Below are 19,661 nucleotides of genomic sequence, written 5' to 3'. Positions count from 1 at the left end.
GGGCGCCAGACAGGACTTATACATGCAAGCATTATAACATTACCTTACTAGTACAAAAGCATGCATGAGGGCCAAGTCAGCATTGGTAAAAAAAACCCTCCTCCTTCTTAAGTTCTTAAGTATTTTGTAAGTTTTGTCAACATTTCCGTTCACTGGGAGCGCAAAGATACATGCACTCTCTCATCCAGGTCTTTCTCACTGCACCTCTCCCACGTGTACACGCTCTACTATCTGACCGAAGTCCGAACACAAATCCTCATGTATTTGTTCAGTTTTATGCGTTTCCAGCGAGCTGAGGCAAACTAACTATCCCTCGCATTTATTATAGAGCCCTAGGGTGTGTGAGGTACAGAAGTGGGGCAATGCGCATATTATTCACAATTCTTTTTAAGTTGTTTTTGATCAGTATTGCTGTTTACATTTTCCTTGTCTTCTTATAAAAGACATTTGCTCTACAAGAGATTAAGTTAAGTACTTAGACCTAAGCATTAAATAGGTTGTAATATTTGGTTACTTTCATGGATAAAGTAAAGTGTTCCCCTTGTTATGCTGCTTGGTTGCTGCTACTGTGTGCAATGGTGTAATTATTTTATTTGTGTATTTTAAGCAGCACTGAATTTTCTTACTTGTTCTACCCCCCTGTTTTTACTATTTCTTAAATATAGTTCAATAAATGTTCCTTTTTTAAATTAAGAGTTGTAACATTTGGTTTTACCATTTTTATGATAAAAGGCTAAAGAAAAAATCGGCAGCCTGTAACGGTCGCCGGCTAAGGCTGTTGGAAAAAAACGGTATCGGCACAAAAAAATCCATATCGGTCGATCCCTAATACAGACCCGGTCAGGCTATGGTGAACATGTAATTTAACCTATTTTAAGTCGATGTACCATCACAAGGGTCTTGAAAATAGATTATAAAGGTTGAAAAACTACAAAGTGTCACTTTAAGTTACAGACATCGGCCCATTTAGTGTACAGAAACTAACATTTAGTTTACTTCCACGGGAAACGTTATTTCAAATGTGTATTTCACTCATAAAACAACTGTCAAAGAACAACACTGAAAAAAATAATACTATGGAAGCTAATGGGGCTCACAAATGTCTTTATTTCAAACTTTCCTCAAAATATCTTCCCTCATCAGAACAAAGAAATACAGGTTCATAACCTAAAATAAAACTTTCAAATATGGGACCTTTAAGTCATTTTTCATCCTCCATAATACAGTACTGTTAGGTCCATCTGAAACCATGAGCAGCACAGTTTTATTTCATTTGTATGTTTGTTCTGTTCTATTTATCTGTGATATTGCTCATAATTTGATTATTTGCTCTTATTTTACTATTAACTTGTTTTTAACAATATTTAGTTTAACTACATTTTTCAGTAGCTTGGCGGTAGCTTAGCTGCTTTCTAAATCAAATAGCTTTTCAGTAGCTAAGCTCTTTTCTTGACCAAGTAGTGAGGTAGCGTCCACACAAGCTACAATTTTCCAAAAAATTTTGAAGTCGTCCTGAATTTGAGAATAAGCTCGTCATTTTGAATCAACACAGGACGTCGTTTGTCCCGTATTTTCGAGTTGTGCAGCCTTCCTTCATTCATACAAAACATTACCACTCGCATTCTGTGAAGACTCGTGCTTTACCTCTGACTGGGTTATGTCATCAAGCCAAGCTAATATAAAAACATGTAATAAATATTACAATTGAAACTATTAATAGAATGTGCCCGCGGGCACCACGTTTGGAGACCCCTGTGTTAAAATATGTCAGGGCAAGGTGTTTTTAAATTAAGGCAGCTCAAACATGCATTTTATTCTGGGAGTAGGATAAGACCAATTTTTTTTTTTTTTTTTAGTAGGATAAGACCTGTCCAGCAAACCGCCCCATAATGTGAAGTACCTAGGCCTACATTATGCTTGTATTGCCTATAATTACCAAAATGATCAATTGAAACTGAATAAATAGTAACATAATAAAACTGGTTAAAAATAAAAAAGTAGCTTGGATGTAGCAAGCTACTATTGATGTAGCTTAGCTTGCTACATTTCCCAGGGGGGTAGCTTCAGTGTAGTGAAGCTTCATTTAATATGAAGTAACTGGTAGCTTAGCTCACTACATTTTCCAAGTAGCTTGCCCAACACTTGTCACTGGTGCTTTACAAAGTTTGACTGTTGATTAACTCTTCCCAAAAACATGCAGTGTTAAAGTTTCTCTCCAGTATGAACTCTCTGATGGGTTTTTAAGTTACTTGAACAAGTAAACTTCTTGTCACACTGAGAGCATTTGAAAGGTCTTTCACCTGTATGAACTCTCTGATGGGTTTTTAAGTTACTTGAACAATTAAACGTCTTGTCACACTGAGAGCATTTGTAAGGTTTTTCACCTGTATGAATTCTATTGTGCTTTAGTAAGGTATCACGTACACTAAACATCTTCCCACAGAGATTACAGTGATAAGGTTTTTCTCCAGTGTGAACTCTCTGATGAATTCTTAAATGATTTAAATTAGAGAAACTCTTTCCACAGACACTACAGTGATAAGGTTTCTCTCCAGTATGAACTCTCTGATGGTATTTTAAGTTACTTGAACAAGTAAACTTCTTGTCACACTGAGAGCATTTAAAAGGTTTTTCACCTGTATGAATTTTCTTGTGCTTAGATAAGTTTGCTTGTTGAACAAAACTCTTCCCACAGACACTACAGTGATGCGGTTTCTCACCAGTATGAACTCTCTGATGGTATTTTAAGGAAGCTGACTGAGCAAATGTCATGCCACACTGAGAGCATTTGTAAGGTTTTTCACCTGTATGAACTCTCGTGTGATTTAGTAATGAAGCCCGTTGACTAAAACTCTTCCCACAGACACTACAGAGATAAGGTTTCTCTCCAGTATGAACTCTCTGATGGGCTTGTAAGGAACCTAACTGAGCAAACGTCTTGTCACACTGAGAGCATTTGAAAGGTTTTTCTCCTGTATGAATTCTCTTGTGATAAAGTAAGTTTGACTGTTGAACAAAACTCTTCCCACAGACACTACAGTGATGAGGTTTCTCTCCAGTGTGAACTCTCTGATGAATTTTAAGATTTTTTTTTATTCTGAAGTATTTTCCACATTCAGTGCAGTTGAAAGGCTTTTCACCACTGTGTATCCTCATGTGAACATTTAGTTTATAGGAAGAGACACAAATCTTCCCACACTGCTCACAGTGAAACTGCTTCTTCTTCTTCTTCTCTCTGTGGTCTTCTGAATGAAGTTTCTTCTCTTGTAAGGTAGTAAAGCTGATCTCAGATCTGGTGAAGAGTTTCTGTTCTGTGTGTTTTCTCTCATGTCTCTCTAAAAGTCTCTGTGAGCTGAATGTCTTTCCACAGGTGATGCAGGAAAGAGTTTGTGCTGTCAGTCGCTCTTTTGATGTTGAGGACGTTATTTCTATATCCAAACATGAATCACTCTTCACACCTGAAAGAAACATGAAACAATTAAATTGTCTTTTCACTCTTATTTACACAAAGAAGGATGAAAAATTGAGATTCTGTATAGTGATGGGGAGTCGGACTCTTTTTTTTTGTGAACCAGTTCTTTTTGGACAGTTCGTTTCAAAGAACCGGTTCAAAAAAACGATTCACCAGTTCTTTAACATACTTTAAGTAATGACTTCATTCACATCTAATTCTATCATCCAGGATGGTAAAATACTTTAAAAAATGTTCAAGTATTGATTGATTGATTGATTGATTTGACTTTATTGTCTGTTCAGATTCACTGGACAGAAATTCATCTTTGACACTGGCTTCAACAAACATTCCACAACAACATTACACACCACATAATAAAAAACACATTATAAATCACACAATACTTGATACATACATACTAATTAAAAAATACATGATTCAGTTAGATTAATACAACATTCACAATAACGGCCCTAATTAAAAGTTTGGTTTAAAACGGTCACTGCCAATGGAATAAATGATCTTTTAAAAATGTTCTTTTTGGCATATGGTGCGCGTAGCCTACGCCCGGAAGGGAGGACCTCAAAGCAGTAGTGCAGGGGATGAGTCTGGTCTGAGTAAATCACTAACACCCCTTTCTCCAGAAAGTGTGAGAATAATTCCTGCAATGTGCTCTGTTTATGGCCGATAATCTTATTCGCTTCATTAAAGGTGCTCTATGCGAATTGACGCGTTTTAGACCATAAAATTTTTTTTGTTACATACAGCAAACATCTCCTCACTATCTGCTTGCTGCCTGTCCGCTGATCAAACTGTAAAAAAACACGATCTCTGTAGACAGCCCCGGCTTCACAAACGGCAATAACAACATAGTGGCCAAACCTACAAACAGAAACCATAACAAAGTGTTTCAGCCAATAAACGACAAGAAGGATTTGGGGGTAGGGGTTGGGCGCGTTCATGAAAGCACGGAAGGGAGGGGGAGGAGTTAGCTACGCTCCGTCTGTTTGAAAACAATTCAAACGTCAACAAAAACTAACGTCTCGCAGATTCGCTTAGAACGCCTTTAATTACTCGTGTTAATTTATTCTTGTGTTTCATTGTTAAATTTCCATACCATGAGACGATGTTGTAAGTTAAAATGCTTTCAATCATTGATCTATATACAGTAGTTAAAATTTTCCTTTCGATGTCCAAGTTTCGCAACTTTCTAAGTAGACTTAAACGTTGTCTAGTTTTCTTATGTACATACCGGTAGTCCACATTATCCTGGAACGAAAGTTTGTCATCGATGATTGTGCCTAAATATTTAAAATTTTGGACTTGCTCTCTCTTTACACCTTTTATAGTAAATTGTTCATATGGGAGAGCAGTTATTCTGATTCCCACAACATAATTCCTTTGTCTTTCCAATGTTCAACCGTAGATGACTGTTGTCAAACCATTGCACAAGACTTTCAATACACTCAAAATAGGTGGAACAGTTCCGGTCTGTTTGGCAAGAAATTAAAACCAGATCATCTGCATATTTAATCAGAGCAAGATCATCCCTGTTGCACTGGAGCTCATTGGTATAAACAGAGAAGAGCAAAGGGGATAATAGACATCCCTGTGGTAACCCAGAATGTAAGACTATGAAGTCAGATGAGACCCCATTAACACAGACTCTTTGGGGCCTATTGCTTAAAAATTTCTCAATCCATAAAATTAACCAGCTATGTTCACCTAAATCTTGTAATCTTCCTTTTAAAATTTGTGGCTGTACAGTATTAAATGCTGATGTAAAATGCATAAAAAACATTCTGACACAAGCAACAGTTTTATCTAAATGATGCTGAGCTTTATGAAGTAAGGTCAGGGAGCAGGGTCCGAAATTAACTTTTTGGCTCACCTGCCACAGGGTCTGGTAGATGAAAAAATCCACCAGCCAAGCATATTTTTTTACCGGCCAGAATAATAAACAGCCTTTTTGTCACATATGCATTAATTTCAGTACATTTAAAGGACAAGTTCGGTATTTTAGACTTAAAGCCCTGTTTTCAGATTGTTTATGGTCAAATAGAATGGTTTTGACTGAAATTTCGACATTTTCGGCTGCCCTGAGAATTTTCGCTTGTTTGTGTTTCAGCTCAGACCTCTACAATGGCTTTATAGGTGCACTGGAACAATCCTTCCTAAAATGCATTAAACTTTCGTTTACAAAGACGAGAAACTCACCGAGTGGTCAGGGGTGTTCACTGATATGCTCACACAAAAATCGCGTCAAAAGATGCTTTCCAACAGCTGTTTTACCATTCGTTGTTAACTTGTGGACCTATTTCCCCAAACGCCTCACACCCGTACATTCTTCCGCTTAGAGCTTGAATAATAAACACTCCAGCCCAGGAGGTGGCGCTAATCCGCCTTTGCCAATTGCAAGAATAGAAACAAAGTTCCCGGCGCGGAGTAATACCGTACCTCACAGGACGTCTAATACAGTCAATGGAGTTGGTAAAAACTACGATAAAACCTGTTGGAATGCGTCTTTTGGAGCGATTTTTGTGTGAGCATACCAGTGAACACCCCTGACCACTCGGTGAGTTTCACGTCTTTGTAAACGAAAGTTGAATGCATTTTAGGAAGGATTGTTCCAGTGCACCTATAAAGCCATTGTAGAGGTCTGAGCTGGAACACAAACAAGCGAAAATTCTCAGGGCAGCCGAAAATGTCGAAATTTCAGTCAAAACCATTCTATTTGACCATAAACAATCTGAAAACAGGGCTTTAAGTCTAAAATACCGAACTTGTCCTTTAAGATATTATGTTGAATACAAACATATAAAAAATTGTCCAGCAACAGTTTGTATAATAAAAAAATCTATATATTGATCAAAATGTAATCAACTTTATTTGTATAGCACTTATAGAAACTGTAGTTGACCAAAAGTTCTGTACAGAGTGCAAAAATGTTTTAAGATAGCCAGCCTCTTGAAACTCCATTATCACTATACCTCCGTTTCTCACAAAACTTTCTTGTTTTATTTAACTCATCCCATTTTTCGTCTGTGAGTTTTCGTTTCAAAGGTTGGCTCACTCCTGGTCAGTGTTGGGGAAGTTACTTTAAAAAAGTAGTGTTTGCTCGTTACTCGTTACTTTTTAAAAAAGTAATCCATTACTTTACTTAGTCACCGCCTTTGGAAAGTAACTTTTTACATTACTCGTTACTTTTACGTTACTTTTATGTTGCCTGACTTTGGGCAGAACCCAATATCTGTTTCTAAATGTGTAGGCCTAAATAAAGTTATACTATGGAGGACATAACAGGTATTTCTTTTGTGCTCTTTATTATAAAAAAGTATCAATAAGTTCCTTAGGAACAACATGGTAACCTTAAAATGAGGCATATGTCTCAAAATAGATTTATCTTAAAGTCTGTTTCTTCTGGGGTAAGCACAAGACCTACCAGGCTGAACAGCCTTTTCACTGGTGCACTGGATGGTATTTCATGAACACAGCTTTCACTTGGGGGAAACGGTTGAGAACTTCTTACTAAACTCTAAGCCCGATTTCATGTACTCAAGTTAGTACCTCCGAGTCTGCACTAAAGGCCATTGCATCATTCTCCTCCTCATCATCATTCTTTAATTTATTTCTTATTTATTCAAATCAGGCAATTGGTTGATAAAATATTGATTAAAATTAAGATGCCTCCTTAGATGCCAGCTGCTTCTTGCTTGCCATGATTTCTTTGCAGACTGATACGAGCCTCTGTCATGTGTGTGGACCTTGTGACTATTGCGCAAGCACACAGATGGCAGTGTCGCTGTCAAATCTAACCAAAAATAACGTTGCGCTGAATTGGAAAATGAACTACGTTACTAGGGGTGTGCCGGTTTCAGAATTGGTGATGACAATTATGACATGAGTCAAATGTGACGGTTCGTAACATAACCATCTGTGGGGGGCTTTTTGCTCGTTTAAATGCTTGTGGATTGACGCGAAAGTGTCATTTTACCATAAAATCATGAATGTGATGCCAAGTGTGTTTTAAACAGTAATGACTTTAAGCAATTTAACAGAGAGCAATGAAATATTTAAAAAAAAACACACTAAACTGCGCTGTCACTCTCTGCTCAGCATAAATTAATCCTCTCTCATCTGTTTTGATCATCTTCAGAGAAACAGATTTAATTGTGTCTATATCTGTCATGGACCGGAATGTGGATTAAAAAGCGTCTTGAAGAGGTTTTGCTCATAAATGCATGTAAAGTAATATGAACTTGAGATTTTTATACTGTTATTAAACTGCAAAGTATGCGCTGCAAACGCAGCGGACAATGGCCACGCGCGGCAAACGCTCTCCACATACAGTATGCGCTGTTCAGTGCTCACACTTGCGAAGACAACCGGCGTTTGAATAAACAAGACACTGATTAGCTACTTACTCTACATTTATTTAAAATTAACAGCAAGACAAGCAGTGAATGTGCTTTCAGGAGAGTTAGTAGATTAGCACGGGAGGATTTGAACTTGAAAAGCGGAGTGTACTGACGCCTTTCCGCGGTTAAAACAACATCCTTCTTATGGTCATTCATGTTTATTTGATGCTATAAATTAACTAGAAGGAAGAGATGATTTGAAAGGTGAGACTTTGTCTCAAAAGTAACCGAAAAGTAACCTGGTCTGTCCTGTATGTCAGCGCGTTGTCAGTGTCTGCCCCGCTCTGTATTTTCACTGCGTGAGAACATGGTGGGGCGTATAACACAGAACAACTGTTTTTAATTAGTATTTAAACATTCTTTATGATAAAAATGTTTTTTAAATATGTTAATAACACGGTTTTGCCGGTTATAGAGTTCTAATGATGGTGTTCAACTATAACCGTCGGTCTCATGGTTATATAATGACCGTCACAGCCCTATACGTTACGTTACCAAATTTTCAGTAGTAACGCGTTACACTACTTTTTAACCAAAAAAGTAGTTACGTTACTGTAACGCGTTACTTTGTAATGCATTACACACAACACTGCTCCCGGTAAATGTCGCCACATATCAGCTTATATGCAGCAGATAGTTGCAGACCGCAAGTTAGCTGCAGTACTAGCTAGCAACAGATCGTCTCTAGTGCTACAAGTCTTGCGGCACGGTTTACCTTCCGGCCCCCCGAGACAGTGTCGCGAGACTTGGAGCGTAGAGATGTTCTGTGGCAAGCTCTCCTCGTCCCCAGATTAGTTACTGGCAAACACATTATACTTCATTACTATTGTGGTATGAAAACCACCCGCCAGTGTGGCGGATAGCCTTTTGAATTTAGTTGCCGAACAGAAAATCTACCCGCATTTGGCGCTTGGCTGGTGTTAATTTCGGACGCTGTCAGGGAGGCATCAATGGTATTCCGATTAGGCTTGTAAGCAAATTGTAATGGGTCAACAGAACCATTAATTTGTGCTAAAAGTTCCTTGCTCAATATGCGCTCCATGCACTTGCACAGGACTGATGTGAGGGCAATTGGCCAAAGGTCCTTAGGATCTCTTGCATAGGTGGTTTTGGGTACTGGAATAATGGTAGTGTTTTTCCATGCTACCGGCACAAAGCCATCATCTAAAAAGATCTGAAACAGCCTAGTACATACATACCCAAGTTGTACTGCACCTCTTTTAGAACAATACCCCTAATGCCATCTGGACCAGTAGCCTTATTTGGTTGGATTCTACGTAGCACTTTGATAACCTCCCCTACCTCTATTCTAATAGGTCCAGATTCTATCAGAGAAACATTATGCTTAATATCTATATGATTGTCAAATCTTGAATAAAAAACATGTAAAGGGACACAAGGCAGCATTTTTATGTTAATAAATCAACTTCGTAAGCCGGTATATGGTTAAATGACTCATTACCGGACGAATGAAGACTCTCTCGCCCGCCCCTACCGTCTGTAAGAATACCAAACTTGCAAGATCGCTGTATCCGACCCGGTGTCCTTCAGTCTCGCAAAGTCTCAGATATCGCGAGATGGAGGATCACTTTATGGCAAACAACACAGAGGCAGGCGAGCTAAACACGGCTAGCGATTGTTGCAAATGGCAGAGCATGGGAAGAAGCAGCGAAAACCCTTGACGGAAGGGATTGGAAATAACTGATAAACTTGGTTCTGATGGGTGAGGGACAACAGTTTGTTTTTACGACAGTGTGTTTGAAAGCATTTACTTCCAGACAATAGGGGGAGTGCGTAGAGAAATATTACGCAGACTTGCCTGTTTTCCCTTTAAATTGTTGCATAGCTACAGGGATCGTCATCCACAGCCAATTGTGCCCGTTTCTGTTGTTTGCCCATCATTATATTTAGTCCTTTCCATGCATCAACTTTGCCTTTATACTTTATTTGGGCCTCCTTTTTCTTACATTTCATTTCTTTATTTAATTCTTTTACTGTGTCTGTCTCATTCCTTTGAAAGGCCATTCTCTTCTTATTTAAAGTTTGTTTAAGATCTTTATAAATCCAAGGTTTGTTGTTTGTTAGTTTTGGTCTAATGTTTTTTGTTTGGACCACTGCCTCTACACAAAAGTTGATATAACTGGTAATCGTGTCATTCAAGGACTCATGATCAACATTGCCACAGTTAAAATCATTAAAAAACAGATTCCAATCTGTGCTTTCAAAGCAATCTCTGAGATTTTCAATCGACTCTTTAGTCCTTTTTAGTATCTGTCTGTATTTTGGAAGAAGGTCGATAACATTATGGTCTGAGCGTCCTAATGGTGGGTGCAGTCTTGGAACATATGCCCCATCCACATTACCAAAACATTTATCCAAGGTTTTACTTAGTCTCGTCGGAAAAGTTATATACTGTTCCAAATTCGGCAGAAATGCAGATAATTCACAATTGTTAAAATCTCCCAAAAGGAACACCGGATCATCCGATGAGTTACGTAGTGCCATGTTATAACTGTCAGCAATGCCCTCAGGTGCAAGTGCAAAATTTGGCCCAGGTACATAAACTAAAATAACAGTTATTTGTCCGAACTCACGGGGCAGATAGAATGGCCTGAAAGACACCGATAAAAGTTCGTAATGGGTTGAGCAATAAGTTCCACGTACCGTGATGTTTGTTGCCCATACACAATCCTCCTCCGATGGTTTTTGATGATTTCTGGCTATTACGTTCCAGTCGGAATAGAGTATATCCCTCAAGATTTACATCATCACTCTCCTCCGTTAGCCATGTTTCAGTGATGCAAAGCAGATTTATATTTTTATAGTCTCGATTATGTTTAATTAATGCCTCAAGTTCAGACATTTTGTTCTTAAGTGATGGAGCATTAGTTTGAGTTATTGTGGGCAGGGGAAACCGGCTGCCGCGTCGTTTCAATCTATTCCTAATTCCCCCTTTGGTACCTCTCCTTCTCCTTTTCCTTCTCCTGCAGATTGTTTGTGGAGCATATATGATTTCATGGGGAATATTACAAGGAGGTTTCGAAAGGACTCTCGCATTATAGCGAAGACTCAATAAATCCTCCCGGCTGTAGATAATCAACTCGCTGTTTCTCAGACTTCCAACTCTGTGTCGGCTTCGAGTGCGAAAGCACTATCGGCAGCATATTCCAAGCTCCAGATCCAAATCCATATCGATATAAATTTAAAATACCCATCTCCAAAATGTTTAGAGTAAAACAACATCAAAAACAGAATTTAAAACTACAAACATACAGACACAAACACGCCAGCGTCTGGGTCAGCACTTGCGCCCCTTAATAATTTTTATGAAGTTGTGTATGGTTGATTTATTATTATTATTTAGTTGTCCAACTAAATCACATTCAAAAACTTTTAACAGAAATCATGATCAAACTCTTAACAACTTAAAATATAATCTTCACATACAGACGCACCTTACAAACACATTTTAGTCAAAACGCTGTTTAATATAATTAGCTGTACCATACATATTTCCCATACGTTCATGTCTGTCAATCATCTCATCAGTTTATAGATGTAGGTTATATATTAGCACAGCAACCCACTGATGTCCAACATGTGTACTGTTTGGCTCACGCATGTGTACTGTTTGGCTCACGCATGCTCAGTATCCACAGTTCTTCGATTCTTAGTTCTTCGGACGTGTCCGATAGAAACCTCTCTCGAATCAGTGTAGTGCTGCCTCCATAAATGTAGCAACCAGTTCCTGACTCGAGAATCGCTGTATCGCCCTGTTCGGTAAATGCATGCACAGTATTAACAGCTCTACATGTCGGACGGGTCCGATAGAAACCGTTCTTGATTCGTGTATTCAGTGTATCGGTGACTCTGGAATACCAGTATGTTTGCTGCGCATGCTGCTCAGTATCAACAAAGTTCACCAGGTCTCGGTTTAGTCAGTGATGCTGTTGTAGAGAGCTCCTATGAAGAGTTTAGATACAAATTACTCGCTTTTATTTAGAATCGGAATGACTGTCGAACATATCTGAAAGTGAGTAACTTGTGGATCATTGCGGTCTCGAGACACAAACTTTTTAAATGATTCAGTCCGATTAGGTGTACTGATTCAACTCGTTCACTGAAAAGAACCGGTTCAAAAGAATGATTTGTTCACAAACCGGACATCACTAATTCTGTATCTTTTTCCATATTCATAAACAGAGGACAGGTGTTAGTCCTGTTATAATCAGGGTTGGGTATCGTAAGGAATTTTCCGGTTACGATTACGGTTCCATATAATAAAAAATAATGCACAATACTTATTATACACAATTCAATTGTGTTTATTAATCACGTCAAAATATTTTAAATGTAAAGTGAATTAATATTTTCAGTCACCATATCATTTATTCCTGTTGAAGTAGTCTTCCTAAGATCCTACCCGGCGAAGTGGACATGATAGGAGCAGTAGTTCTCAAACTGATTTGATTGATGATTTGAGATTTATATTATGCTGGAGCAAGTGTTTTGTCATATATCCTGCAAAGGCTGCGGTACAAGTAATTATTTTTGTATGTGCATGCGTGCATTGATGCATATAGGCTTATATATAATGCATACATATATTTTGAAATCTAATAATGTATACGAGGGTCAGATATAAGTTTCATAACAAACATGCATGTTCATATGCGCAGATTTCTTTCCGCTGGAGACTGCTCGTCACAACGTCAAGCAATGCTTAGGTTACTTAGCAACGGCAGATGCTTTGGAGCTTCCACGCGCTTTATAGAGGAGGAATTTTACTCATGGTTTAAATGGGAAGCAATTGAGCATAATGCGCATTTCATGTGCATGTTTATTGTATCACTTTCATCCGTGACACAACACACGATTCAAGTGAGGAACCTTTTGGGGTTATAATGTCTGCACAGTGCTGAAAACGCACATTGTTGTACTGGTAGTGCAAATTGATACTTTTTCGCAACCTTGACCAAGAGAGAACAACTTATCACAGAGCCAAAAAAAAAAACTTTCTTTGCTTTTCGTCCGCCAATCGCTGCTGTTTTGTGGAGAGCTGAAGGGGAGCGCATTAGGTTGGAGCAGTGAGGTAAACAAAAGCCTCCTAAGTAAAAAACTGTCTAACACTAAAGTTACTCGCTGTTGAGGCTCATGACTCAACGGCCCGACTGTTTCAGTTGATTTTTAATAAAGCACTGAAGCGGTGTTGATTTTTAAGCTTCTGGGTCCTCCATGTTTCAGAACCCATCAATGCTCAGGTAAGCCACGGGCTAGTTGGTTAAATTAACCCAGAAAAGATTTTTGCTTATACATAACTACATTTAGGCTGCGTCTCAAGGCAGTGACTCGTTGCCTGAAGGCAGCTCAGAGAAAGGCTTTCGGACACACTTCAAAGGCAACGTGTTTGAAATATAAACAGAGAGCGCCTTTGTGAAAACTAATCACATATTTGAAAACTACAATACTAATTTCTCACTAGAAATGCAATTAAAACGTGTAAAAAGTGAAAACCTACCTTCATTTACACTAAATTTGTGCTCCAGTCACTTCATTGGCCGCCATTTTATTTTTCCGAACTCGACCAGGCTCGACCAATAACACATTCTTATTGTACGCCCAAGCATAGGTATCTCAGGAGACAGGAAGTAAACCTAACATTGAATTCGGACATGTCTTGATGCCTTCTTACCTTGGAAAGCTGCCGCAGAAGGCAGCAATTTAGAGTTTTCATACGCAACCTTAAGGGTTGTTCCTCACCAAACCCACAGTATACAGTCAGATCACAACACCTGAGCTTATTGCACGATTTGTGTGGATTATGATAGCCTACATGTGTATCCTCTTTAAAAAATAATGATTAAAAACTGGATTGAAATGCGATTCATTCAACTTTTCTTTTTAGAGGCTCATCAAACACTTTCTGCCTCCGCCACTGATTAAATCTACAGCTTTTTGAATTACTACTTTATTTTTTGCGGACAACGCTTTTTGGGAATGAACGGAGGTAAGAAATGTAAGACTTGGGTAAATTAAATTTAAGACCTAGGATAAAAATCTGGGCGTTTTTAAGGCCTTAAATTTAACTTTCTGAATTCTAGACTTTTTAAAGGTGATCAAGAATGTAAAACTGTATTTACCTCATTATAGCTGAATTATTAGAGCTCTGTACATGGTTATGACACATCATGAGCCTCAAACAGTAATATTCAAAAGAAAAGAAGACTTTTCTGCACTTCTGTGATCCACAATAATCCGGTGCAACCAGGAAAGGACAGAACAACAAAGACAAAAGGAATCGCCGGTGCAGCACAAATGTCTGTTTAAAAATAATTTAATAAAGGTGCACAACAGTGGCTAATGTTTCGATACACCATTACATCTTTATCAGTGTCGTGTCCTCAAACAGTAATGTTTCCTCATTCTTATGTTAATCTTGTGCATCCAAAAGTCAAAAACAGGCCAATCTCAACAAAACACTGACTGTGACATAACAGTCGAGATGTACGCCCCCAACATTTCTAATATTACCTGTCCATGTTCTAGGCCAGCTGGTCTGGACGTACAAAGCATAATCATCAAACGTTTTTCAGGTATTGAGAAGAAACAAGCAAGGACGAAAATGTCAGAACATGGATATAAATGTTATGTTCCAGGCACAACCAGATACAGGGGCAATTCAATTTAAAATTGTTAGTTTGCTTTGGCCTCATTACAACCCATACCACAAACCACAAGTGGTGATTTTATTACTGTTGATTTTGGTTTAAATTTAAAGTTGCTTAGTGAGCAAACAACATTAACAATAATTTACAGTGTTGTCGAGATCGAACGCAAGATGTGTCTGTAGTAAAGTTAACCTTAGCTATTGTTAACTACCAAACTAAACGGCATAGACATAGATTGTATGACAACCTATTTACATGGATGTTTATATTCATTCCTGCCTGTGTTGTCATTAGGGATGTGCATTTATGTCATTTTTTCATTTCGATTAATCCATAGGTCTGAAGAACGAGTACTCGATTAACTGGGGGCGGGGCAATCAAAGGGCGTCATGTTGAAAATGAAAATATTTTTATTAAAAAAACTTAATTTTGAAGAAACTATGAAAGAACAATGAACACATACTAGACTATTAATGAATTAAATGTTTTTAAAAGAAACCCCTTACAGGAATAGCTGCGTGATGAAGTGAAACTAAAGGGTTAATAAACACAAACCGAAGCGCTTTCTATATGACGCACTCTTCATAATATTAAGCCTTTATACAACATAAATGTACAACGTGCATCTATCTGCATAAAATGCAAGACTTCAACTAAGTTTTCAACTAAGTTATGTACAGAAAGTTTAACTCCCTTTGTGAATGTGCATCATAAACAGTGCGCTTTTTAACACGTCCAGTCAAAGCACAAGCTTCATAACATTAACCAGCTTTAAGTCTTTTGCTATCATTTTAGCATTTAGCTGTGTCGTGTCGTCCTCTTACCTCAGTCGAGATGTAAAGTCTATCTTTTGACATTTGATGTTTAAATATGAGATGATAACTCATTGAACTTTTGACGGCGCTATACATTTTGCACCTGACTGACTGTATTTCCGAAAATCACGGCATCCTTTTAAACCATAGTGCCTCTCAGTGATGTGAGGTGTGGCCAGCTTCACGGGATCGGCAGGCTGCTGTGCATTGCACGGATCGGCAGGTTGCTGCCGCGCCATTTGTTTTTGAATCACGCATGGTAACGTAACTGATGTCATACGCCGGTCTGCTTAGCTCGACACGACGTCAAATATGCATCTCCAGACCCAGTCTTTACTATCAGATGCGCTTGTAATGCTAACCAGCCATCCAAATGCCGCCATATCCATAATAAATAAATAAACCCACATGATCATTGTTTTCATGATCGATCATCGATGCTACGTTCGCGTACTCGAGCAATCGAGTACTCGTGACCAACCCTAGTTGTCATATAATTAGCCTTTCACCGAGCCCCGCCCCTATTAGTTACTGTTGCTACTTCCGACAAACAAATGACCAGCGTGACAGATTACCATGATGGAAAGCGGTATACCCGTGCGTGTCAGTGACCTTTTTTGGAGCAATACCTCCGCGATATCCTCCAGATTGAGGCAAAAGGGGTTACAGTGTGCAATGTAGGGATATATTCAAAATATAAAAATACGCAATGAAGGAGACATGACTAATATCGAGGCTAATGCTTACCAGTCTCAAGCAAAAAATTAGAAACCACGTGACCTGTAACTCAAATGCAACCAGCACAGCCTTGTGGACCAGACATGCTCTTGCACTGCCGGGTAAGTTCATATGGTATGGTCTATTAATGTTTATTGCGAGTAGGGGTGGGCGATATGACCAAAATCTTCTATCGCGATAGGATTCATTTTATATCATGATAACGATATGCATCACGGTGGGGTTTTTAATGTTTTAATAAGGTTTTTCTGTTATTAAAATCTTTAATACCATAGAAATGTTCATAATTCTCACAAAAACCTTATACAAGCATAAAAAGAAGATAAAAACAAACAAAACTAAATAAGTGATTTAGTCAAGAGCAGTGAAAGATTTTCTCTTAATGCTGTTTGATAAACATGAGTGACAGACAGGTGCAAAATTAGGTTACTTCCCCTTTAAGACCAAATTCTGGACCCTATGGTACACATGCGTTTTCTCTTTTAGCTTTTCACTTTCTCTTAAGCCCTAAATGGTCGTGTTTATAAGGATACTTGCAAAGTACGGACTTTTGACATATGATATGTATTTAAGGACAATAAAGCGCGAAAAATGCTCACGAGCTTAAAGAGCAGCGTTTGCGCGACTTGCGCGCTCCTCACAGACAGAAAGAGCGCACGCATATAGATCTGTTGTTTGTGTTTAAATGACTTAAAATAACTTGTTTTAAAACTATGGTGCTTAAATACGTGTAAAAACATTACGTTTCCGTGACAATGCGCACAGGAGCGTGAAGTGGGCGCGTAACCTTGATAGAGACGATAGTCCAAAATCTCTACCGGTTGACAAATTTCTACCGGTTAATCACGTCTACCGGTTTATCGCCCACCCCTAATTGCGAGTAACTATTTTGTTAAAATACATGGGTATATAGCTAGCTAAACCTACATGTGTTTCAAAGCCATTCAAGCTAACTAACATTTCTCTGTTGTGTTAGAGTTTTGTTAGAGTAATGTTTTATTTTCTTTGGTGATAACCAGAATTCACAAATAGGAAATTGCTGTGGCTTAAAAGTTGCAGAACAGATAATTTAATTAATAAAATTTATAATGTAATAAAATTGCACAGCATTTACGGGATTGGGAAACTCAGGGGTAGGTTTTCCGTTCATAAAATGCTGCATGAAAGATAAAAACAAAATTATTTAAAGTTGATTGATAGGGCGCTATGTTGGACTTTGTCGTAAACTGACAAAAAATAAAGTTGGGGAACTGAAAGTCCCAACACAACAGCAGCTAATGTAGCTAGCGTTAGCTAACATGTTAACTAATGTTGGCTAAATAAGTCATTAAACTTAGCTTAGAGAGTAGGTTAACATTCTGGCACTTATATTCATGGTAATCATAACTTTGGTCCAATTTGTGTTCTTGCCTCTAGTTAGTAGATCTAGACAACACTGTAACTATAGTTAGCTGTAAGCTTTACCTTTGTGCAGACGTATTTATGCTTCATAAATGTTTGACACATTTAACTGGGAGTGGGGCCGTCCACATTGTTTTTTCCATTGTATGCACAGCTCGCATTGTGTTTTCGGCTTTGGTAATGAAAAGAACACAACTCCTCCATACAATCTCTCGGGGTAACTTATCTAGTGTCCGATTTACAAACCCCGCGGCATTAAAGTTTGTCGGAGGTGCTCAAATAGTAACGGTTGCTGTGATGTGTGATTGGACAATGGCCGTTTTGGGGGAGGGGCCGGCGAGAGGTCAATTCTACTAAATACTAACTGAAGTGCGTGTGCGTGTCATCGCCACAATTAAGTTATGGTTCAGCTCTTCAAAACGAGGGATTTACATGCAGATCAGCATTCACGAGGAGAAATTACATCAAACTGGACTAAAGCAGATATCAGGTAGCTCGTCGCTATCCACAATGAAGCGCAGATCATTCAGCAGCATAAAGAATAGCACATTACGTGCTCATATTTAACAAAAATGCCCGTGCGTCATTGCAAAAAGATATATCATTCAGCTCTCCAAAACGGTGGTTTTAAATGCACATTAACCATCACAATGAGAAATGTCTGCAAACAAATCATTGGCAGTGTGATGGACAGTATACCTTACATAGATTTTCAATGGAGGGTCAGAAAGCTTAAACTGTGTTTCCGAAGATGAACGGAGGTCTTACAAGTTTGGAACGACATGAGGGCAAGACATTAATGAAATTATTTTTATTTCTGAGTGAACTACCTTTAATAAAGGCCATCCATTAGGCCATAAAAGTTTATTCGTTATAGCTTAAAAAACATAAAGGGTACGTTCTTTCTAGGTTATAAAATATAACAAAAAAATATCCTACATGGAAAGTTCTGGGGACGTTAACGTTTTTGTGTCCCGGTGCTGTGTGAAATTCTGTTCCAATGGAACAAGCGATTGGATTGCAAGTTCTTGTTTGTTTTTTGGGAGACATATGGGAACGTTCTGTTATTGCTTGGCTCCCAGTTTTCATCAAAAGTATCTACAAAATTTGTTCTTAAGAGAATCTGAGCACTTTGGGGTTTAGAACGACACACATGAGTAAGTGATTTATGATCAAATTAGCATTTTGGGGTGAACTAACCTTTTAAGCCTACGTGCCTGATAAGTTTTAAAAATATCCTAAACTTAAATGTCCTAAAATTTTAGTACTTACATTTTTTGGACTTTTGATTAGGGAGTTTGTGACAAAACAGGTACTCACATGACAGTTAAAAACACAACAATAAGGAGTCATACCTGATGGAATAAAATCATCATCTTCCTCAGTGCGATCTTCCTCTTCTGTGGGTTTAGTTTTGATTTCTGTGGGTTCGGTTTTGATTTCTGTGGGTTCAGTTTTTATTTCTGGGGGTTCCGTTTTGATTTCTGGGGGTTCCGTTTTAATCTTCATCATGAGGTTCGTGCAGTCGATGAGTTTGACTGAACACATCTTCAGTTTGGTCTGCAGGATCTGCTGCTGTTCTCCAGCGTTACAGACAGAATCCAGAGACTCTGTGGAGGTTTGATCCTCCTGTAAGCTCTGTTTACTGTCACACACTGTAGTATCCTGCATCGTCTCAACACTAAAATACACAGAGACAAGACTCTGTTTACACTCAATGAAACACGCAAGAGAGAAAAACACTGAGGATAAACACATGCCCTGTCCCAAATGGCACACTCCGGACTTGTGGTCCTCCTCAGAGTCCACACTTTGATGACATCACGTAGTCCAGACTTTAGGGACCCTTGATGCGAGTCCACGTGGGTGCACCGGAGTCGTATTTTGGGACAGACTCGAGCATCACACGGGAAACAGGTAGAGAAGTTGCCCGTCAGTGTGAACTCCTCCCTTCCGTCGTCTGATTGGTCTGATTGCCCTTTCGCAAGGACTTCTGGGTTGGCAAAGTGCGCGAAGCCTGCTGCAGTGCGGGCTTCGCTGAAGACCGCATCAAGGGGGCAAAGGAGGCGCTGACGAGCACACTTCAAAGCGTAAAAATGACAGATGGGACACCCTACGGACTCGTAGACTAAGCGAGAACGCGCAATTTAAGGCCACAAGACCGAAA

At 38.7% G+C, this 19,661-nt stretch overlaps 1 protein-coding gene across 1 annotated transcript in view; it reads right to left on the bottom strand.

Moving 5' to 3' along the window:
• Positions 1–19,661, bottom strand: part of LOC135771705 (uncharacterized) — a 65,680-nt gene that overhangs the window by 29,796 nt on the left and 16,223 nt on the right. The window contains exon 2 of the mRNA XM_073815415.1: positions 1,168–3,458. Coding sequence (XP_073671516.1) covers positions 2,203–3,458 — 1,256 coding nt within the window. The 3' untranslated portion in view covers positions 1,168–2,202. The remainder of the gene's footprint in view (positions 1–1,167; positions 3,459–19,661) is intronic.

This window comes from Paramisgurnus dabryanus, chromosome 8, assembly GCF_030506205.2.
Source record: "Paramisgurnus dabryanus chromosome 8, PD_genome_1.1, whole genome shotgun sequence".
Classification (NCBI taxonomy): Eukaryota; Metazoa; Chordata; class Actinopteri; order Cypriniformes; family Cobitidae; genus Paramisgurnus; species Paramisgurnus dabryanus.
This window is presented reverse-complemented; position numbering and strand designations above follow the sequence as displayed.